The following is a 24,353-nucleotide window of genomic DNA, read 5'->3' as shown; positions in this document are numbered from 1 at the left end:
ATCTGATGAAGTGTTAAGGTTTTGATCAGGTACTACCAAAATTTTGAGCAAAAGTAAACAAAAGACAGGCATTTTCCATGACTGTACATCACTTGTGCTAGTAACACAAGAATGTCCTATTAGTATACAAAGACAGCTACCACTTCCTAGCAACTTTCATATCATCAGGTTTGACAATACTTAGTGTTTACTAATGCCATAAACGTTCTACAGCAATGGAAGAAGAGGTGTGAACACAGGCTGAAAGACAATGTCATTGTGTAGAGCAATGTCAAAGCTAGTACCCACTCCCAAGTAGGTCAAACATTTGTACACAGAAAAAAAATGCCAGAGCAAGAAGCCAATTTCTTGAATTGTAGTTAGATTTTTTTTCCATTTAAATCTGACAGATAAGAAAGGAAAACTAGGATACTCCTTAGCAAAGGACAAAAACAATAAACAAAGCCTAATTAAAAGTGGCAGGATTAGGAATAATTTAGCCTAACAAATTCCATCTCAAGGACAAATTTTTCTGTTCTACTTGCTATCAAATCCAAAAGAAAATTAGGTGTCCACTGCTTCTTTCAGAACCTCGGCCAAAAAATGACATACTTTTTATAAATCCATTATTCCAATACTCATTATTAGCAGAGAAAACGTAGTTTGTACAAGAGCACTCCCACAGATGCTGTTAAGGGCAGTTAAATGAAACTGAGCTGGAGCACCCTATTAGCATAACTGTGCAGGACTGGTAGTTTGTCTGGCAAGAAAGATTTTAGCCTTTGTGCTGTTCACATATACCAAATCTGCAGAGAAATAATACAAACTTAACTAAGCTAGAAATAAGGCAGAAAATTAAGGATTGTTTTCTTATAGAAGGTATTTCTTCTGATGAACTTCAGAAAATAAGACCTAAACAGACTAGCTACTGAATATATTAGTAATAAGAGCGACATTATGACTGCAGAAATAGAACAACAATTAACAGCTTATGGCCCAGTATGAAAGTTGTATCTAATATAATACTGCCCAGCTCCCATGGATCTCACCAAATACCTGACATTATTTCTTTCCTCATTTACGATTTCGTACCTTGTCAATGTAAGCTATTCTAAGATACATACTACAGCCTCATTTAATACACACCATGCTTGGACTAACTCCCTCACCTTCAGATTCCAACCCTTGTTATCATACAATCCTTCCTTATTCTTCCTTCCAGTCTCTGTTTCTGTATGATTTATGGCTTGTTGCTAGCTCATTCAGTGCTGGAAAGCAAAATAGCCTGGCTCCAAGTACTTCCTGATCAGAATGACTTCTCCTCTGTCCAATCTACTCCACGATCCCACAAGAGGAGGAAAAGTGGTGATACAGTTTGGGAAGGTCAGGATCACACCAGGTCTCTCCCCTTAACCAGCCAAATTCCCCACTGTCTGCTACACACTGAGAAATTTTTTTGCTTTCTACTAAAAATGTAGGCATTTGCCATTAGTATTTGCATTTCCCCAGGCAGCCTTCACTTTAAATGAAACTGCCTGAACTCTTCTTTTATGGAAATTCTTTTAGTATCTATGTAGCATTTTTCAATAAACGTTAACTTCACATTTCTTTAAATAATAGGACTCACTATTAGTATGTTGGCTTTTTTTTAATTCTAAGTTCAGTTTTACTGTGATGATCATGCAGTATTGATATTCCATGGCAATGCAATTCCATAGCTAAAACAAATGGATTTTTGTTAAAAACGGGACACTAAGAGATTAAAATATGATTACTTAAAGAATTAAAGACTAGATTAAGACTCACGAATAAAAAACTTTACATTTCAAGTTGTTTTTTGCTTCCTTTTTTACTACATAAAGCTAAGTGTAACTGATAGGGAAAAAATAACCTAACTTCTTATAGATGTCATAAAATGGAAATTAATACATTTTACTTACAACAATCTGGTGCAATCACAACCATTTTCACTTAATTGTTCAGAAAGCAATGAACACACACTTACTCGACAACAGCCCAGTTCCTCTGCTGTTACGATGACAGTTCCACATTTTTTCCCAGGAATGCCTCTACAAGAAAATGAAACCACATCACCTCAGTACTGTGAATGGTACATTTAAGAAACTTAAACTGACAAAGATAAACACAAGTTTTCAAGTCACAAAACTGATAGCATGCCATGAAATTTCACTCCTCAGCGAAAAGGACTCACTTGGCTGAGTAAAAAAGTTGGTTAGATTAAGTGAATGGCATATTCCTTCTAATTTGCTTTATAGTTTGGTCTTAAAGGAAATAACATAAAAAGTTTAAATGGAATGAAACGACAGTATCAGAAGTTCTGTTTTCTTTTCATTAATATTTCATTTAGAGATGGCTGCACAACTTATAAATTTACAAAAATGATCCTTTCACAGATTTGCCTTAAAGAAAATGCCTAAAATAAATTTAAAGCTACACACGAGCCTCATTTTTACAAAGATACTAAAACTGAAATGTTTATGAAGATACATAATAATTTCACCATAGTTTTAGATAGTTATACAATAAATCATAATTCATACAAGCAGCAATTAAGTACGTGCTGTTGCAACATCAGAAAGTAAAAAACAAATCTTTAGCATAAAAAACAATACAGGAACAGAAAAGTCAAATAATCTGATAATATTTGTTTTGCAGGAAAAAGAAGTACAGAAGTACATATATTCAAGTACAACTTTGCTGCCATATCCTAGCATCCATTAATGTGTCCATAAGCACATGCCTTGGTAATCACTACTGGATTTTTTTTTCCAAATTGAATGTTGTTGTTTATGCGAATTTTATTTCTAGTTTGTTACTCCTATCCTTTCTTGAAATTAAATAATTATTTGAATAAAAGGAGACAATGAGGTAAAATTAGATTTTTAAATTGACTATATTCTTCAAGTTTTTTCAAAGACAACTAAAATGCACTCACACTCTTCTCTTGTGATACAATATCAGCATATACATCCACTATTCTTATTTTTGCTTACTAGTTTCCTTAGCCCTTTTGAAATCATTTACAATGCTCTAAAGCCTTAAATAGTTCAGCAAGACTGTGGTACACAGCACTGCATTGCAGAAACAAATTCAATGACGAAAAGAGAACAATGCCATTTTAATTTCTAGGCAACACTACACCTTATCTGCAAGCTGTAGAAATGGGAGACAGAAGAGAGCAGGAGACAGACCTGAAAGAGACAGACAGGCACAGGAAGTGGAGGAGAGAGGAGGGGAAAGCGAGAGAATTGGGAGGAAATAAAAAAAGAGAAGTGGTGGGAGAAAGTTCTTACAAGCAGATCAAAGATTAGAAATTATGAATACAGAAGCAAAGATTGATGCAAAGCATATGTAAAGATTTTGAAAGCTCACTGAAAGTTCCTTTGTAGAATGTGATGCTTATGTCTACAAGGAATGTATCAGGGAATGCTGCTCCTATGCCATTGCACCATTAACCAGTAATCACAGAAATGTGTGATTCCTCACCTGGAACTAGCACAGTCAGTGCAACAAGATAAGTCTGATTTAACATAAAATATAATAGAGAGGGAAGCTATTCAAGTTCTTGATTATGTATTTTAACTGACAATTCAAATACATACAAATCATCACAGAATCATAGAGTGGTTTGGGTTGGAAGGGACCTATGAGATCATCCAATTCCAACATTCTGCTACAGGCAGGGACACCTCCCTCTAGACCAGGAGCATCTGCAAACTCACTGGGCAACCTATTCCAGTATCTCATCACCCCTCACAGTAAAAAAAATTATTTCTAATATCTAGTCTAAATCTACCCCCTTCCAATTTAAACCCTGAGACACCTCCATTCAATGTTGCTTGATTTATAAAGTACAATTCAATTTAAGACCAAGCAGGAGAATTTTTTAAAAACAATAGGAAAAAGAATCTAGTCACTGCAAATATTGTACACTATGATTTATAGTTCAATCCACTTCTTGTAATGATTTGGTTTGAAATCTGCCACCCTCCAATGGCTCAATGCCTGAAAACTAAGGGATATTGACTTGTAGTCTCAGACTTTCTAAAGATGAAAAAACTTGTGTTTTTTACTTAGGAAGAGTACCTCAAAAACTTCTGAAATTTAGTAGTAAGAGAAGAAATGACTTAGCAGCAGAAATGACTTAGTTATAACAGTGATACTGAACTTACATGGAAAAATGTTTCAAAGAACAAATGGCCATGAGTCATGCTTTGATGGATAAAGAAGAAAATAGAAATCTCAGAAGTATAAGTAAAAATCCAAAAGGTCCCAATACCACAATTCTGTAGGCTATGTTACTCAAATAGAAAGAACCGTTATCAGAATTAGCATTACCTGAAGCAAAACTCTTGCTACACAGACATGTGAGTACGGGATAGACTCAAATCAGCATTAGGGATTTATTTGACAGGTGGTCCACACAGCGACTTATAAACAAAAGCAATGTGCAAGTCTTCTGGTGTGGAAAGACCAATACATTTATCCCACTTCGAAAAAGTTGTTGTGTCTCAATGTAGATCATGAGAAATAAAATTTTGACCATTTCCTGAAGAGCTGGAGAACTAAAGCAAACTGCTGATAAGCAACCTCTATTTCTGAGACACTGTATCTGCAGCACCAGAATAAGCTTGAAAAGACACTCTGACCTAACGAACTGAAAGGAAGGATCTTGCTAGAGTCAGTGGAAAAGTCAGAGAAAGATGACAATTAATACTGAAATCTGAATATCTGAGAATGAACAGAGCCTTAAATTTGGCAAGCTGAAACTGCAGTGAGGCAGAAGATTAAATTTTTTAATGATCTGAAAAATGCTCACCATCTTATTCCTGAATTGATAGAACCTAAACTCTCTGGCAGTCACCGCCACAGGTAAAAGTATAGGATACATATATAGGAAGTGCCTATTCCAGGGCTCAAATATATTTTTTCTATCAGTTATGTTGACAGCAAGTTGACAAGAGAAAGAACTTCCCCAAACAGGCCAGCTGGATCCAGTACAGCCTCATTAACAAGCAGTGGCACTCAGATGTGAATAACTAGTGTACAATGCTTAGTAAGCTTTGCAGCGGCTCTGCCTCATTGTTAGAGGGAATCCTGATAGGAGTGCACTTAGTAGGTCCTGGAAGGAACATTTCTCAAAATTATAAATGTAGTTAGTACATATCTTCTCTCTAGGAAGATAGAACATGCAAAATTTCAAGGAAAGTGATGGTCACTTGAGAGAAAAATAAAGCTGCACCAATTCTGAAGTAGACAGATTTGCACCTCATTCTTTCATTTTCATACAAATTGAGCACACAAGGTCAGTCCAAGTAATTCCTACACAGGGCTTGATTTGAGAAAGCATTTAATGAATTGAGTAACTCAGAAGTTAAAGAGAGCAAAAATTATTGTTAAAATGACAAATTACCCATTTCACTTGCCCTGTGTGACTAGATTTATTTCCCAGGAGAAACGAGCCAGAGGAAATGTTCACATTTGTACTTGTCCAGTTTGTAAAACAAAGTGCAGCAATAAAGAACTGTTTGTGAGCTCAAAGGCTCATAGGCAGTCACAGGCACAATAGATTAGAATACTACCATACTGGAAACAAGAGTCCTCTGCTACTGACAGGCATTAATGGGCTTTGAGAAACAGAAACAGAACGGGAGGTTGAGGAGATATCCTCATACCTTCCAATAGCAAATACTATTAAATTCACTCCATGGCATAATTTACTGGAGCTCATAAAACCAACAAAACTGCAAGTCATGCCTGTGATGAAGCCAAAGAAGAAAAGTGCACATGTTTATCTTCGTTTTTGCTCTCACCACGAAGGACAGTACCATGACATGCATTTCAACCAGATCACTGCAATAGTGACTCTCTCAACTTGAGATCTGTATTTTCATCTTGATGAGGTGGAGAACAAAGGTATTTTGTGGGTGGAGAACAAAGGTACAGAAGGGAACTTTCCACGGTGGTGAGCGGTCTGACTTAGCCTCCATGGTAGTCATGGGCTCTCAAATCTCATAAGGTTTTTGTAGATGTTCAAAGTGCAATCTTCAAATCCTTCTAACTTTCATTTTGGAAAAATGTCAGAGTTTACTTGAATGTCAGTGAATTCAACCTCAAGCTGCTTAACTACAGAAAGTGGTACTTCAGTAGGGTAGCTGACTGAAACTATAACAACACTGTAGGTTCTCTTCTTTGTATGCCTATTAGCAGAGAATGGAAGAGGCAGAATTTTAATTAGCTTCAGCAATTCTGTGAAGAAAAGAAGTTCTTTGATCTCAAGTGAAAGACTGAAAAGAATGATCAAAATATGTAAATGTGGGCTTGACTTTGTAAAGAGAACTGTAAATTCAAAGCAGAATGTATCCTTAGGAAGGAAAGACATGCAGTATTGTCAAAAGAATCACAGAATCATTTAGGTTAGAAAAGACCCGTAAGATCATCAGGTCCAAGAACACTGAGACATAAAACACAGCTGTACACGCAAACAATCATGCAATGAAATGTAATGAACAAAATAAGACAATAAATGTCTCTTAGACACCAAGATAACCAGACTCCAGAAAGTCCAGAGTGAAAAATCAGTTTGCCACAGTTGTCTATGGCAGTGTCATAAACTCCAACAAAATGAAACGTGAACAATGAGAAGAGATGAAAAAAATCAACATTAACAAATATCTATGCACACCATTCATACAAAAAGGAAGGTATATTTTGAAACTTTTCAAAAGGACAACTGGCTTGGGTCCGTTCACTGCCCAACATGCAACAGAGTAAACCTAAACAATACTTGTTTAGCTAAGTGAGAAAGTATTACATTGGTTCACATAAATAATGGTTTATGTGAAACAATTGGTTCCATGAGATAATGATAAGACAGGGAAGGATATCAGTGAAGATTCTGATAGCCAATTTCAAACTTGAAATTTCATCTGTTAGTCACTTCAGACTTGATAAACCACTTAACAAATTATTTTTCATCTACATGTTTAAAATGAAATTCAGGAGCTAACTCAGAAAAATGTTATAGTGTGCTGAAGAATATACCACATTTAAGACAGAATGAACTGCAAAGACCTTCAATAAATCAGAAAGATTTCTTTTAGTTAATATGGGTGTCTTCAAAGTCAGTCCCTGCCTCTGTCAAGTCATCACAGGCCTCTTTCCTCCCTCCCAAGTCACATCTAGTGTAAATAGTTAATGGCATTCAGAATGCAGTACTGTGTAATTCATAACAAGTTAAACTAAATTATCATAGCTATTAGCATAAGTTTGAGAATATTTGTTCTAGTATTAGGAAACAAATTCGGCAAACTCCTTGTCTCAAACACAGGATAATGTTCAAGTGAACAGACAAGCAGACTGCACAACCACCCTGATACCCCATTTCTGATGGAGTAAAAGCTCCCCTTGGAAGGGTCTGGGAGTAGTCTAATATACCCCCTCTCATCTCTACTTCACATACTCATCATCAAAGCTATTTCTTGGACAGGTGTTCAAAAGCTTCATATCCAGGATGGATGAATCACAAGCCGTTGTTGTCTAATAACCAAAATGGCTGCTGAAGTTAAACAATTTATATAAGTTGCTTTTTCTGGATAGTTTTTTGAGTCACTTAGGGAAATAGTCAAGTGAACATACACTGTGTTGCTGTGTGTGTAGGTGTGTTTTTAAGTTTAAACAGTGCATTTGTAGGAGTTACCCGAAATCATACTGCAGACATTGAAACCTTCCACACCCTGAAGAGGTGATTTGAGGAGCTAAAGATTCTCATTACCTTGAAGTACTTTCCAGTGTGCACAATCCTATTGCTACAGATAAAGGAAATAATAACAAAATGCACAGTGACATTAATAGAACTGTTTATGTATATGTAAATTAAGCCCTGATTTAAAAATAAATTGGGTATAAATATTGCCATTGTCCTTGGGTGGGAGGGCATGGGGGACAGGAGAGGTTTCAGGGTAGGGGTTTACGAGGAACAAGTCATCAAGTCATAAAAATCAAGTCTGTAAATACAGTTATTGGCTGATTAAACTATGCATATTTGGAGCCCTTTAAATTCAGCAGAAATACATTTGTGAACTCAATTTCCAAGCACTAAAGAAAATGTGAATTGTTTTGTTAAAGGACTAATGATAACAATGCTCATGGATTTTAGCAAGAGAATTAACAAGCCTACACTTATTACAAATCAATTTGAATCACCTGCAGTTGGATGTAAATTAGGAAGCTAAACCAAAGTCTTATTTTGAGAAAATACTATGTGAAAATGTTTTGCAAATACTTTTCAAGGTTTTAATTGTCACTCAGTTTCTAAGAGTCAACTGTACAGTGAGAGCTGCTGAACAGCTGATATCTGCCTTTGTAAAAAAAAACAAACCCAAATGATTGGAAGTAAGACCTTTACAGAAAAAAATGAATCAAGGCTAATGGACTGGAAGAGCATACCTCTCTAGGAGTGCCCACCTACAATGCAGTGCTAGCCAGTTTCTCACATTTGTGATTCAAAAAGGTCTACTTCCAGTATGCACAATTTTCAGAAACTGGGGGACTCAAAATTTTATTTAAAATATTTCCAAAATGTAATTATACAAAGCTTGCTTTTTGTTAACAAAATATTTTAGTTTTTATAAAGTTTTTTTAATATTATCTGGACACTTAGATTAACTTAAAAAAAAAACATGATGTAAATTCTTCTGTTATTTATCAATTTAAATGGCTGTTCTCAATTGTTTCATCCAGAAATGGTTCTAGAGACAACCAGAAATTATTTTTTGGCACAACAATATGAAACCCCAGGTTTATTTCCAAGCTTACACCTGTGCTGGAGTTATAAAAACCTGAGAATTTAATTGGATGCAGGTATGGAGAAGGTTTGGGGCATGGCACACTTCCATACTTCAAAATTATTTAAAGAGAGAATCGTGGCTATCATACGCAGTTCTCGAAGCTGGTCACTGTTTTTATGAAGCTGAAATATTTAGGACCACCTGCACACAAGATCAACCACTTGATACAAATTTTAGATACAAATTATATTTGATACAAATATACATTATATTTGATATAAATTATAGAAATGTTAATTTTTCTTAATATTTTATTAGTGACATTAAGTTCTTCACATCAGCAAAATCTAGGGAAAAAGGCTGCAACTGATGTGAGCTGTACTTCATGATGATTCTAATTCTTGTTATTTGAATACAAAGTCAGAATAAGTTGCCATTTGTGGTGCTTTCACCAAAGTTTGATGCAGACAAATATTTTTCTGTTACTGACAGATGTCCGCATAGTCACTACATGGAAGACACAATATCTGCAATGTACAAATGCAGTCTTCCCTAAGGAATCACACAGAAACAACTCAACCCACACAGTGTTTTTCATTATTGTTATTTATATATAAGGTTTCCTAAGCCTGCATTTACAAGGAAGCCTGCATTGAGAAAATTATTCATACTGAATGCAGTAGAATGTGATAAGAACATTACAGCACAGTAAACAAATTCATGATCATTCACAGCAGTGCAGCTACTGTTTAAAAAAAAAAAAACAAAAAAGCAGAACAAAATGAACAAATATACTAAATTAAAAAAATATTAATCACATAAAATGTCCATTGATACCATTAAATATGTGCTTTTAGTGTGTGACATACCTGAATTTGTAGATTACATTAGAAAAAAAAACCCTGTTATTTTCAATTACTATAACATTTTTTTAAGGAATAAATAGTGCAGTTATTTCTCAAATGTTTTTCACCTTAAATATCTGTATATCCACATGAATAGTGATTGCAAACTACTCATAATAAAATAAAATACTCTCAGCTACAGAAAAAATCCATAGATCATATAAAGTTGGGCAAATAGCAAATATTTGTCTTGTTTGGAAATTGTATATTGTGATTAATAAAACTAAAAGTAGGAAAGTCTGGCTTTGAAACACAGCATTTTCTTCCTTGATGCTTGATCAAAAGGCAGTACAGATTTATGATGTGCTAATCTGCAGGCTAGGTCATCTTTTAGTTGGGTTATGAGGATATTCTGATACGGTATCTCAGTGCTTTGGTAGTTTTATGTCTTATATTGCTCTGATAACAGTGTTCCATGCTATCAAAAGGATTCTGATGAGATTCATTAAGCACAAATGATTCTGTAAATGTTGAGTGATAGCCACCATTAAATCCATGCTTAAATCAATGAAATAAGGTGCTATACTTGTATTATAGGTGCAATTACGATTCTATGATTCTATGAAAAGGTAAGTTTTATTACCTGGATTATAAATGGGTACACCTAAAGAATGGTTCTTTGCAGATTTATGCAACATGACAGTTTCATATCCATGGATAGGACAGGAGCTTAGTAAAAGGATAACATTTTCTTCTGAAGGAAATGTAGCTTGTGTGCTTGTTTGAACCTCATTCTCTATCAATTTTAACTATTCTTTGTTTTTGTTTTTTGTTTTGCTGAAGTAAAAGTGTAACTTTGTTACTGGTTACTACCCAGTTGTCCAAACTTGCAATCTATTAAATCAAAAGATTATTTAGTTAACAATGACAAAGCAATTTAGTAGATTTAGGTGATATAATCCAAATATTTGTATCAAGTACAGAAGAAGCAAATATTTTAGAAGAAATAAAAAGGCAAATTTCAATGCAACCACTCAGATACCAAGCCTCTTTGACTGGAGACAACACGCTTTTGAGAATTTGAGATGAAAGTTATTTCTTGACTGAGGAAGTACTCATGTATTCATATCTTAAGTCCACAGATGCTTTGAGATACGGATTCATTTGGACTAATGCCTTTATTTAAACTGGATAAATAAAATGGCTGGATTTGTTAAGGACTCCACACTCGGGGAACTTCAGAGATGAAATTCTTCACAGCTGTTATTTCATCTGGCACTGAACTCTAGTTCTAGCTATTTATATAAAATAAAGATGACTGTGAAAACTTATAGGTATCTTAGAGACATTTTATAAACATATTGGTAACATTCCTCAGAAAATAAACATTAGCAACATTATCACTGCATATATTACTAGCAGTTCACATCATTTTAAAAAAAATTAAGACAGAAGCAGAATGTAAAATTAAAGGAACATCAGGGTTACCAGTCATTTCACATTTTTAAACAAAGGTGATTTATAGAATTATACAATCACAGAATCATTAGAGTTGGAAGGGACTTCTGAAGGCCACCTAATCTAGCTACCCTGCAGTGAACAAGAACATCCAGAGGTAGATCAGTTGTCCAGGGCCTTATCCAGCCTCACCTTGAAAGTCTCCTGGGATGGGGCATCTACCACATTCCGAGGCTACCTGTTCCAGTGCCTCACCACCCTCACTGTAAAATATTTTTTCCTTATATTTAACCTAAATCTTAACCTCTTTAAGCTTGAGCTTTTTACCATAAAGAATTGTAACTTCAACATTTTAAAAATTATAATATAAAAAATGAGGATACCTAGAGAATAAGTGTTCATGTTAAAACAATGGAAATGTGTTTCCTTAAGAAGCAGAAATCAATTATTTAATCTTATCAATGATAGGAACTAAACCAAAACTTTTTCTATGTCAACCATCATTCCTAAGCATAGATTGACAATAATAAACTCTTTACAATGCCAAAAAAGGAAAATATTTTTAAGATCATCATACTCAAACTATCTCTCTCATGCACAATATAACTTATTTGACAAAAAATTCTGCGTTAGTCAGTGAGAACTCACAGTTAAAAAAAACAGAACTCTAACTCTCACCTCATGAAGCAGTATGTATTCAAACAACACTGAAGAATGACATACTTACGCAATTGGTTTTTCCAGTCTGCTCCCCTGTGATCCAACTATTTCGCCAAGCGTACAGAACATTTGTCCCAAAAAATCCTGAAAAGCAGTAACAAGAGAACTCAGAAACTGTGATTTCTACAGGGAAAAACAAAAGGTTTTCCATCAATTTAGGCGTTTCTTTAGAGTAAAACACATTCTACCGAATACCGTGTCTAAATAGTAATTGTGCAATTATACTGTTCTTACGTTGCCTTTGTCATCAACAAAAATGAAAAAGAGATGGAAAAAATTAAACTTTCCTCTTCAAAGAAGGTTTTAAGAATCTTAAGAACCTTCAAAGACGTTATAAAGCTTTCCTCACTAAACTGGAGCATTTTAATAGATTGCTCTTCTACGAAGGACTGTACAAAGAGTCCACCAATTTCTTGAAAGTTAATTATGTTGGAAGGAGCTCAAGCCTGCACAGGATCTTTGTGAGAATTCTGGATTGACAATCCAGGATTTCTTTAATGCAGACATAATTTTTTATTTTTATAATTTTACTGTATCAAGTAAATTTCATATTCCATCTCCTTGTTACATAAGTAGCAGCTTAAAAGGAATGGATTTTCAAAGTGTTGAAATGGATATTGAAAAAAAAATTATGCTGCTGTTCAACTCCTGAAAAGGTATACACGTGTGCTTAAATGTGCCCTTTATAGTAATATATCCCGTTAAAGTTATACTCATGAGCATTATTCTTGTTATTAACAACAGCACAAGCTCTGTAATTCTCTCTAAGCATCTGGTATTAATTACATTCAAAAGTAAATAAATTAAGAAAACTAAAGCATTTCAGCAGAAGATATTGTAATAACCAGGAAAAAAACTTACATGCTTTGACAGATTAGGGCTCTTGGAGTCAACATCATAGCTTTAAAAACAAAAAAGAAAGTTATATCCAACTTGCCAGATGACAGATCTGAGGACAATGTGAAAAAATGAAAATCAAACAATTCCTTCAGCTATTTCAGTGTGAAATTTGCACAAAAAGATACATGAATGGAAGTCTCACCAGTAAGAAAGGCAAATCAAATCATTACAGATTACAAGACTACTGTTCACTAGCTATCTAAAATAAAATGGTTTTCAGAGTACAGGTTAATAAGAGAAATTATTCTAATGCTCCTGTTCGAACAACGGAAGCTAGAAAAAAAATCAGAACAAAATTTCAAAGTTAATCTTTTTAACAGAAATCAAACTACATTGTGAATTACTTTCTTAGTCAAATGAATTGGAAAGCTACCTAACTAAATAAAAATAACTGACAATAAATCAAATTGCTTTTAGCAAGCGTTTGACTTGTTCTTTTCAGCTTTTTATTATAATCTTCTTCCTCCAGCTAGAAAATGTCATTGTCTTCTTTTCATTATCATGTCAGATTTTTTTTTTTAAATTACACAGTGAATTCAAGAAAAATTTTAAAATATTTAATACAGTAAGTGCTTTTGGGAATACTAATCTTTATACAAGCAGTCTTCCCTCATTGTCAGATAATCCCCAGTAATATTTTTACCATTTGACTCAGTAATAGAATTGAAAGAGTACTCTCAGTCCTCTCTGCATGTTTCGATTCCCACACTGTGGTACACCAGCCATTTGGGCTGCCATAACTGCCTGTTGGGATGCACTGTGGAACAGATCAGAAATTAGGAGGATGGGAAGCTGGATGTGGTGCAGTACAGCCATTTTTACAAACGTATTTGTAAAAAGAAGAAAAACAATAGAAAGAACGACTACAGGAATCACTGTTGGTTTCTGAAAAATAGTAACTGCACATTGTCTGGTGAAAGTGAGCAGAAACAAACCAAACCAAAAAAAAAAAACCAACAAACACACCCAAAACCAACTGATAGCTTGACCTCAGGGCTAGCTATGCTACTGGAACCAAAAAAAATACTTCACTGGCAAAACTAGTAACAAACCATCAAATAGCAATGCAAAGAAGTCTGAGGCATCGGTACTACATGATGTACACAGGGGCTCATGCTCATTTATCAGTACCCTCATAAGAACAGGAATCAGAGATATGCCTCCCTTTTTTTTTTGCTGCCAGAAACTGAAATCTATCAGGCCTTTCTCTCTTTGAAAAATAACGTTCTGGCCAACTGTAGTACACAATTTTACTGAGGAATTTAAAAAATAAGCCTTCTAAAGATGCTTCTTTCTTGACCTATATTGAAGTTCTAATCCATCAACAGCTATGAGACACATTTTTAACTACAGTAATTCATTTCCAGTCAGTTATAGGACTTTGAAGTGTAATCACAGGCTGGCTATACAATAAGGCAAGAATTAAAAAACATTACTTGGCTTTGAGATCAGACTTGTGCCTGTCAACAGTAGAAAGCAGGCAGGCCTTTCTTTTAAGTGCAGAATATGATGTTTGCAGCTTTTTGTAAATAAAAAATCAGAAGTCCACTTCTGAGTACACGAACAATCAAATAGGAGATTAACTTTGCCCTGTAGGCTCCAACTACTTCTCAGACTACACCTATCTAGAAGTTCTTCACAGACTTCTCTTTCTTTGCTTCGATTGAGTCAAACATTCTTATCCTTAGTTCATTTCTTTTGCTCTTCTATTGCACTTTCTCCTCCCGTAACGCACATGCAGCCTACAAGGAACAACGGATAGCCAAATCAGGACTCCTATACCATCCTAACTTATTTCTCTCTTATTTCCAAAATGCTTCATCTGATCCTGGAAAGGAAACCTCTATTTCACAGTGACTAACACATACTAAATGAAAACTTAAGCAGCAGGAAACAGTTAACTCAGCAGATTTAATTATACTGCATCCCAACTCTAGAAGAAAAAAAAAAAGGGAAAAAAACCTCAACACCAGGTTCTTACAGTGAAGATGGAAACAACTGCATCTAGCCACCTAGAAGCATCCTGCAATCTATCTTGGCATTCATTTAACTCCTTCAACAGTTGAAGTCTAGATGGAATCAGTTAGCTGCTACCTGTGCATTGGATACAGTAGTACTTGTAGAAACAAGTCTAAAAAGACTAAAAAGCTAAAGACTGAAAGCTAAAAACAATTAGACATGATTATTTTATTTGCTTGTTTCTATGACATAGGAGATACTGCTATTCGAGAGCATTTCAATACGCTCTGCTAGCAACTTAAAATAAAATCAGTACAAAAGAAAAAACGCATGTAAGTTTATTAATACTACTAGCATACACGTCTAGCACCATATATATTTTCCATTACTACAGGAAAAATCCACACTAATGCTCTATTTACTTTATGCCCTGATGAATACACAGATTGATTTGCATTCCAGAACTCCAAAAAATAAAAATCAAGAGATTGTAAAATTTGCTTTGAAGCAACTACTTAGATACAAAGACAGCAGATGAAGGCTAAAGAGTATAATATTTAAAAATGGCTTTACAACAGACTTCCTGGGAGATTTTAGGAAAATAAAGAAGTGCTTATTCCTCTGCTTTGCTGTCTACAAGACAGAAATGTTCTAAATGCAAACTACTTAATCAATATTATGAAAGCAATGACTGTATGACTACATTTTGATTAGTTAGAACTTACCAATTTCTGAAAACTCAGTCGTTGTTACATATTTATTTCTGAAGAAGAAATGCTAAATCGTGTTTATTAATTTGTTCAATGTCAAGAGGCACTATTTATTTTCAAGTTAATTTTGTGCTTTACAAAACTCAGTATGTCTACAGAGATTGTACTATTAGAATTGAAGACTGTTAACTTACAAATCAAATCGCAGATTCTCTCTTTCTTCAAAAAAGTAGTCCATTATAAATTTTCTTACAAAATCTGGATTTAAAGTATTGTCAATTACTTCTGTTCTTCCAAACTGGAAAAGAAAAGTATCAGTTTAAGGCAAGTAATTTAAGATGCTGTAATTAAGAAGATTTCCACAACTGCACTATGATATGAAAAAGCATATAATTTTTTTTCTTAAAAAGATGTCAACAAAGAAAACGATTCTGTTCACGTGAAAGGACCAGTTATTCATAGATGAAGACAGGCTGGCAGAAGAACTCATAGATCACCATGAAGGGTGGTGCATGCCCTGTGTCATATGGTAAAAAAATTATAAATGCTATTACAAAACTATATGAGCTCCTAAAGTGAATTAGAATCCACAAAAATTTGAGGAAGAAATTCAATAGCACAAAAGCCCACTTTTCCTTCATGAAAGACAATAGCAAACAAAAGCTTACACAGACTGCTAATTTCGGGTAAATTTAAATATCAGAGAACATAGTTCTTCTGCTAGAAGCATACCATTTTTGCACTATCCTACTCCTATTTCACCTTTGTTCAGCTCTCTTTTTACATCTAATCTCTGAGCCTTTTCCAAAATGCCTTTTTTCCTCTTGGTGTTTACACCGAGCTCTTGATGAGCTGAAAATATTTTAGATAAAGAAGATAACTTTTGATTACTTCAGTTCATAAGCATCACAAATACAAATAACTGATTATAAAACTACAGCTCTGTGTTGTAACTGTTCTTGTATTTCTGTATTTTTGAAACAGATAGTAAAGCAAAAAAGAGTAAATTAATGACATGATCATTTCATTTTGTCCTCCATATTGAATATATCAAGACATTCTAATAGAGCCTACTGAAAAGGTCACTGACACTTTCCTGAAAGATCACCATTAGCAACTCCTCAAAACTGCAGTCTGTGACTCCAGTCTTCCAGTGAGTCAAAGACTGCCAATTGCTTAACTGACAGGACTGAATTAAACCCAAAAACGCAGACAAGGAAATAACAAAGACATTTGTTTTCTTCTAACTGAGTTTTTTGAGAATTTGTTTTGAAGTTTCCATATCACAGGTGTGGATGAGCCACCACACAGAGCCCAATTTTCCTGCTGTAGCTCTGAATATTTAAATTAACATCTACACAGTATGAAAGGACAAGAGCATACTCCGCAGTTGCTTCCTCTCAAAACTCAGGAATTTCCATTCTTTACTCGATTCTCATTAAAACAAAACAGTAAAGAACTCCAGACACATTATTTCTGTGATTTAAATAAATTCAATTACTTTCAGCAACTATTTTTTCTCCTAAAATACCGGAATATCTTCCAACACCACTCATTCACACTGGCCATCTAGAGAAGTGAGCCTGTATCCAAGAGCATGAGTGCTTTGTGAAAAGCAATCACCCACCTCAGGTATAATGAAATATTCAACAGAAACTGACACATCTTCAAGACATAATATTATAAAGTCTCAAAAACAGGAACAACCCTCAGAAGTGGCACGGTGGTGATTTGCATCTTTAAATAGCACGTTCAAATTCTATTAGGTAAGTTCACTTTGTTATCCTGTGAGATGTTCAATCATGACAGGGGTATTCAGAGAGATTTATATTCCAGCATCTCCCATGAAAGACAAAGATGCAAGACTATCTTTACAACAAGGAAGACCCTCTCAAGATTAAAAGATGAAGAAAATTTAACACAATAGTGTCAATTAGCATATTGCTCAGCCAAACCTTTACCTCAGTTCTTAAAAGACAGGTAAAATGATTTCCTGATCTCACTGCAAACTTGAGATCCCCTGTAAAAAGGCTTCTAAGCATGTCCTTGAACACCAACTGTTTAGAAAGCAGGATCAAGAGCAAACACTGTATTTCTTCAACTCTCCTAAGCCAAAGCAATTGTTATGAAAGGGGTAAGGCACTGTTTGGAAGCTTGTCAAAGAAATCTCCAGAGCACTAAAGATACGGGATATTCAACTGGAACACACCGAATCTCTTAAGAAAGGATTGGCACAGGATCCTGGAAGCAGATCAGAACAAGAACAAATATTTTCATACAGTTTGCTTCAAAGGAAAAAAGTCAGTCTCTTGAGAAGACTGGAGGTATTCTTAGAAATATTTGAATAAAGTTGACAGGTAGAGTGCTGTAAAAAACACTTTTGAATCAGCACTGGTCACTGTTACGGCTAAGTATCAATGAGAAATGAAAGCAGCACTAGAAAGCTGGCACTTCTATGGGAACAAGTATGAGTGGGGTACACGTCTGGGCTTAAGTCCTCTCTGCTTCAAATTTGCATATGAGCTGAAGTTTCTCATCAGTTTTGAGGTGAAATAAATCTCAATATTTATACAGAAAATTGTCCCCTGTCAACTACACATATTAGAGCACTGAACAGTACTGGAGGTCAGGAAAAACTAGAAGCTAGAATGGCTGACTAAATGAAATATGCAGCAATATCTATGCAATTGGCACTGTCTGAAGGTATGCACTGAGAAGCTAGTCTGACACAAGTTTCAAAGCAGGAATGAGAAATGAAACCAATGGGGCACGAGGACCATCATTTTTTCTGTTCTGAGCAGGAGTATATCTCATCTGAGGAGTGTTTTTTCCACCTCAAGTTTCCTACTTCTTGCATTTGCACTTTCAAGCAAGCTAGCCAAATACTCTCTCAAACTGGAATTGGCTGCACGCAGAAGAAACTTATACATAAAATGAAACCTGATGAACGCTGGTTTACTCAAGACAGAAAGGACTCTGGGCATTCAAGAAAATGTGTACCAGGTCCTAGGATGACTGTTGTAACTCGCAAAGCTACCTGAGGCACACCAGGTAAATTAATAAAACTTAGCTGTGGTTCTCTCTCACACTACATCCAACAGATTCAGATGCACATACGCAAAAACATCAATGAAAATATTTCCCAGTATGTGTGGATTTAAGTAGTAAATTCTCCTAGAAGACTCCTTAATCACCATGCAGGAAAAGAAAGGTTGTATATTCATAAACTGATCATGCCTCTTGATTGATGACAGACATGGAACATCAACCACTTCTGTAGGAAGCCCATTTCAGTGTTTGCCACAGTAAAATTTTCTCTAAATTTCTCCTCCTCACAAGTTCTAGAAAATAACAAGGTTACCTCTTAGCCTTTTTTATTCCAGACTTGACAATCCAAGCATCCTTAGCCTCTCCTCATAGGACATACCTTCCAATCCTTTTACCAACTTTGTTGCTTTCAAGGAACAAAGGAACATCCTTTTTTTTCAGTGTGGAGCTCAGAACTGTACAAAATATCAAAGGTGAGGGCACACCAATGGCTAAATATAGTATCATCAGGTAGCATCACCTGTTTTGACTGGCTGTCTACGCTATGTTTAATGCACCCCAAAAGACACTGAATTGCTTGAGTGTGTGCAGAGAAGAGCAACAAAGCTGGTGAACAACTAGAAAACAAGAGATATGAGCAGCAATTGACAGAACTGGGGTTGCTTAGTCTCTACAACCATTGCAGTGGGGAGGATGTCAGCCTCTTTTTTTAGGTGGCAAATAATAGGAGGATACAGCCATTAGTTGCTCCAGGGGAAGTCTAGTTCGAACATTAGGAAGGAGAAGGCAGTGAAGCAACAGAACAGACTGCCCTGGAAGTAGTGAAGTCCCCATCCTTGGTATCATTTAAGATATACATGGATGCAGAACTAAGAGACATGGCTTAAATGACAGTACTCAGTCGGCTACGTCAACAGTTGAACTTAATGATCTTGAAGGTCTTTTCCAACCTAAATGATTCTAACCTAAATGAAGAATGTGACTGTGGCTCTGAAAGAAGAGTACTATAAGGAGAAACAGATGTGCCAAAGATAGGATGGATAGCTGGAGAAGGTCCTGAAAACAAAACTGGCAATCACAGTAAGGTCAAAAAAGCCCTCTCTCTCATTACATTGATCCAGACTTCCTAAAATAATGACATCAAGACAGAGCTCACTCTTGAGCAAATTGTTCTTGTTGGAGTAGGAAGCAAACAATTCTTTATTTGATGAGCCCAATAAAAAATTGCTCTCAAGAATTTCAGAATATGTCATTCACTAGAAGGATAGTAAATGGACTCATAGAATAAAAGAATTGAGAAAGATGTGTTAAAATGCATGACTTTCACTATCAGTAGACAGACTGTCCATTCTGAGCATTCAATTCTCAAACACAGGGCTGTTCTTCACTGAAGAGTTCAATTCTCAAGCATATTCCACATTGCTCCAAGGTTCAAGATGCTACTTTGAAGACGTGAGTTTCACTCATCAAGAAATTGCATACACTGTTCCCATAATGCTTGTTAAACACATAAGAGAGATGAACCCCTGTACCTCAGGCTTTAATGCAAAGCTCTGCTAGGTAGTCTCCCACTCACTGGATGCTAAGAAAACTTATCAGCAGGCTAGAACACAACAAATAAGGAAAAGCTGATGGAGTTTGGTTTGTTCAGTTTGGAGAGGAGAAGGGTTAGAGAACATCTATTGTCACTGCCATCCTCTAGTATACCTAAGCAATACAAAGAATACAAAGCCAGACAGTTCAAAGAACGTAACAAGAAGACAGGACACTTCTATCAGAAATGAAACCAAAGAAAATTATGATGGGACATAGTGAAACAAGTCTCCAAAACGAGTGATTAAGCTCTGGAATAGGTCACCCAGAGACTTGTGCAGTCTCTGCCACTTAAGTTTTTCAAACATGATTTGGGAAAGGCCCTGAGCAACCTGACATAATCATGAAGATGGCTTTCCTCCTTGAATCAGGAGGCTGAATTGAACATAGCTGATGAGTTGGAGGCTGAATAACACAAAGATTCTTTTCACCTAAATTATTTAATGACCATGTCATATTTCATATATCAGGTTGTTAAGTTTTATAGTTCCATTAGAAATAGCTCTATGTATGAATCTGAAAGAAAAGTTACTTAAAAAGGAAAAACAGTTGTTACTTATAAAATGGTCATGTCAGTTAATTTTTAAAAACAAGAGAATATAATAAATATATACATAGTTTCGGTCCCTTCAAATTTGATTTTTTTTTTTTCCTTCTAGAAAACAATATTCCATTTAAACCAATATCCATGTTACATCTGGGAAATGTTTTGGACTTGATTTGAGAGCCAAGACAGAAGCCTATCAGGAAAAGAGGAAAGAAGATAAATATGCAGCATGCTGCTGATTAGATCACTGAGAAGAGAGGAGGCCTGACAACGTGTGTTACGCTGCTACCTTTAGAGTGAAATTCTTTACAATACTCAGAAGACTGAATTCAGTACCACAGCTAGCTTGTCTTTAACTTTAAATTACTCTTCTTATATGAGGCTTCAGTTTTTCTACTGTTTGCTTGTTTTTCACAGGCTACTTAAACAGTTCTGTTACATTAAACTAATACAATTAATTACTTGTAGGATGAATATTAAAATTTATCTTGTAGATGACATTAAAATACTGGCCTCTAAAAACCATCAGGCTATATTTTTAATAAGATAAAGAAAGCATCATCTTTTTAAATCTCTTTTCCAAATTAACAATGGCTTTTTAAAGTAGAATAGGTTATTTCTATAATCCAGTGTCTTACAACTAGTAGCATAGCAGTTAATTAATTAATTCCCTTCATGGCCTAATTTGCCCATTAACAGTTGTGCAGAGCTAAAATCTTAACATGGCCAACAAGCAAATACCTTTAGAAATGTCATTCAGGAGAGAAAGAAAATCCATTTAACTAATTAAATGGGGGAAAAAAAATTGGAAAAAAAATCCAAAAAAGCATTCATTTTTCATATTTCCTAAGATGAAGATACTTTGCTACCTCCTAGTGCAAGTTCTCCTGGTAGAAAGGAATTTTATTTATTTATTTTATCATCTTAATTTTTTTACCATCTCAATTTAGTGATCCATCCCAAAAGGCTTTGAGGTTGATGGAAAACCATAAGCTTCATTTTGATATCAAAATATTATAGAACACTAGTGGGTTAGTTAAAACTGTATAGTTTTATAGTTATACTTGTCTATTGTCTATTTTGTATTTCTCAATCAGAAGATATAAAGGAACTACAATGACCTAAAAAAAATTATTAATAATAATAATAGTAATAATAATAATCCCAATAAATGTTGATTATAAAGCATCTAGTCCATTCTTCCCATTAAGACAGCCTCTAAACTCTACTAATGGAAAACTCGAAAGTGTATCTTATGGAGGTGAAAACAGTAATGAAATTGTAGATGCTACAGTGAAATACATAATTACTAAACATTTCACTAAGTGCCCACTTTGAGCACAATCAAAATGATCACATAAAATCTTGCGGTCATAGGGGGAATATATGCATCTTAAAGATCAATTTATTAATGTAATATTTAATTATCATTTACTAATGAATAATTGTTTATGTTATTACAATAAATACTGAGTTGTAACTATACAGGAAAGAAAACCTAATTTTCTGGATGAAAATCTCTTGTGAGGTCCCAAGAAGTTCCTGTGACTGACTGATGCATACAGCACCTGCTGAAATGATCTAGAACAAGGGCTGAAATAATTAAGGGCCAAAACAAATAGATTTTTACAGAACTGCACCTTACCATCAGTGGGTATTACCTGTAAAATTCTCACTGCTAAAATATTTCACCAATTTATATTAATTACTTAACATTTAACTTTAAACTGCTCTGTTTTTCACAATTAACATCCTCTTTGAAGTGAAGAAATACACATTCTTTCTAAATATTATTTAAGCCTTCTACAGACAGCAGTAAGTTATACTTTGTCATATTTTGAATGTGTCCTCACAAAGTAAGGCAAAGTGAGTGTTTTTAAATCCAAATATTAGATTCTGATGATACAATTTTTGCTAATTCTATTACTGGAAATAGCTGATGATCACACTGCAAATAACAGAAAAACTGTTTTGAAAAATAACAGCCTATTAAGTTGAGAACTAAACATTTTAATTGTTTGCTGAGGATTTGGTGTACAAGAGTAACATCAAGTAAAACACTGGAATCTGTACCGTAAGCAAACAGGAGTCAATGCCCAGAAAATATCTACTCAGAAATTAAATTGAGAACTTCATTTAACTACTCTACTGAATCACTTCAGATATCCTAGCTGAGGGGGGGAAAAAAAGCACATTGGTAGAATAGAGCACTAGGGAAATTATGGAGATTATGAAATGATTTAGCAAGTTTATGATCCCCAGGCATCTTCTGCAGTCTTTGAAAGAAAATCATTAGGCAAAAGAAGCAAGATAACTTCAATAAAGGAATAAAGAATAGAGAAAAAGTAAAGAATGCTGACACGACTGAACACCATTCTTTAATGTCCACAAATATCATCAGGGTGTTATTATTTGTTTTGTAGTTTTCTCCATACATTTCCAGGTGGTTTCCACCTCCATGAGCCAATGAAACTCTAAACAAGTGTTTTAATGCAACAATATGACACATTAACAGACACTGAAATCACAGCATTACTGCATCCACCATAGCAGACAGAAAAAGCACAGAAATAAAGATATGCGATAATCCATCCAATGTACATTATCAACTAACTTTCTACCTACTGCTATATATATATTTTACCACTGGTATAAATATCATACATCATAACAAATGCATATCAAAATGCAATCCTGACTCAGTCCTTCTATTGTGACAACCTCTGAATTTTGACTGTCATAACAGCTACTAGGAACAGGATTCTATTCACTGAACTTTGCATCCAAAGTAGTAGAAGTGTTGGCTTTTGATTATCACTTGGAGGCATTTTGAAAGAATGATTCATCTAATCTACTGTGGACATCTAAATTAGACATGATTAACTGCCCTAAGGAAGTTATCTTCTTTCACTAACTATAAATAGTTTAAACAGTCAAAGGACTTGTAAATATCTATACCTAGATGATAGACAAGATAATTATGTTTTAAGAGTGGAAAAAAAAGGTAAGATTTTCTATCAACTGTCTTGTTGAAAGTCTGTTTTAAACGGTGTAATTCCTAAACGGGCACATGATACCATAACCACATGCACTCTCTCGTCACTGAGAAGATGCAATACAAGCACGCTATCCTATTTTGCTTTGATTAGGAAAATAAAATTGCATAAAACAGTACAGAGCTGTGAGGTGGTAGCATACTTCAAGCATTACAAACTTGGATCTATCAAAAAGGAAAGCAGATGGAATTTTTTTGAAGTAAGGTGATAATGCCATAATTTGACTGTCAGGACAATTACAGTAAGTAAAATGATTAATACCTATTAAACATTAAAAAAATTAAAGTTAACAACAGAAAAGAATGAAAATTCCACAGAATCATATATCAACCTTAGACAACAACAAAAGAATTTCTCACAGCTAAATCCTAGACCAAGGAACTACCTGGATAACTTAATGGCTTCACTACTTCACTGCACTGAGCTGCTTATCGGCACTCGAATGCCTAAAGGCTCCTCCGTTTCCAGAGTTAGCTATCCAGACATACAGAACTCTGCACATCCATTACTTCTGACAATTTAGTTAAGATTAGAGAGTTCCCACTTAGGCCCTCAGTCTGACATTTCTTTACAGAAATCATGAGAGGAATGTGATCCTGTAGGCATACTGAAAGTATGTCGGGTACACAGTACAGGACTAGAGAGAGCAGTAAGTTAACTACAAACGATGAGCTTTTGTCTAAGGCAAGAGAAAAATCCAGTTCTGTAAGGCTGACAGAATAGAAATC

At 34.9% G+C, this 24,353-nt stretch overlaps 1 protein-coding gene across 1 annotated transcript in view; it reads right to left on the bottom strand.

Annotated features, from left to right (window-relative positions):
- Positions 1-24,353, bottom strand: part of CPNE8 (copine 8) — a 91,271-nt gene that overhangs the window by 46,208 nt on the left and 20,710 nt on the right. Inside the window, exons 4-7 of the mRNA XM_042815585.1 lie at positions 15,576-15,679; positions 12,674-12,713; positions 11,820-11,896; positions 1,985-2,048 (exon numbers count right to left, since the gene is read on the bottom strand). Of these exons, the coding sequence (XP_042671519.1) occupies positions 1,985-2,048; positions 11,820-11,896; positions 12,674-12,713; positions 15,576-15,679 (285 nt within the window). The remainder of the gene's footprint in view (positions 1-1,984; positions 2,049-11,819; positions 11,897-12,673; positions 12,714-15,575; positions 15,680-24,353) is intronic.

This window comes from Centrocercus urophasianus, unplaced genomic scaffold, assembly GCF_019232065.1.
Source record: "Centrocercus urophasianus isolate 14NV4802_14NV808 unplaced genomic scaffold, USGS_Curo_1.0 seq_15, whole genome shotgun sequence".
Classification (NCBI taxonomy): domain Eukaryota; kingdom Metazoa; phylum Chordata; class Aves; order Galliformes; family Phasianidae; genus Centrocercus; species Centrocercus urophasianus.
Note: the sequence above shows the minus strand (reverse complement) of the source record. Positions and strands in the feature narration are given on the sequence as shown.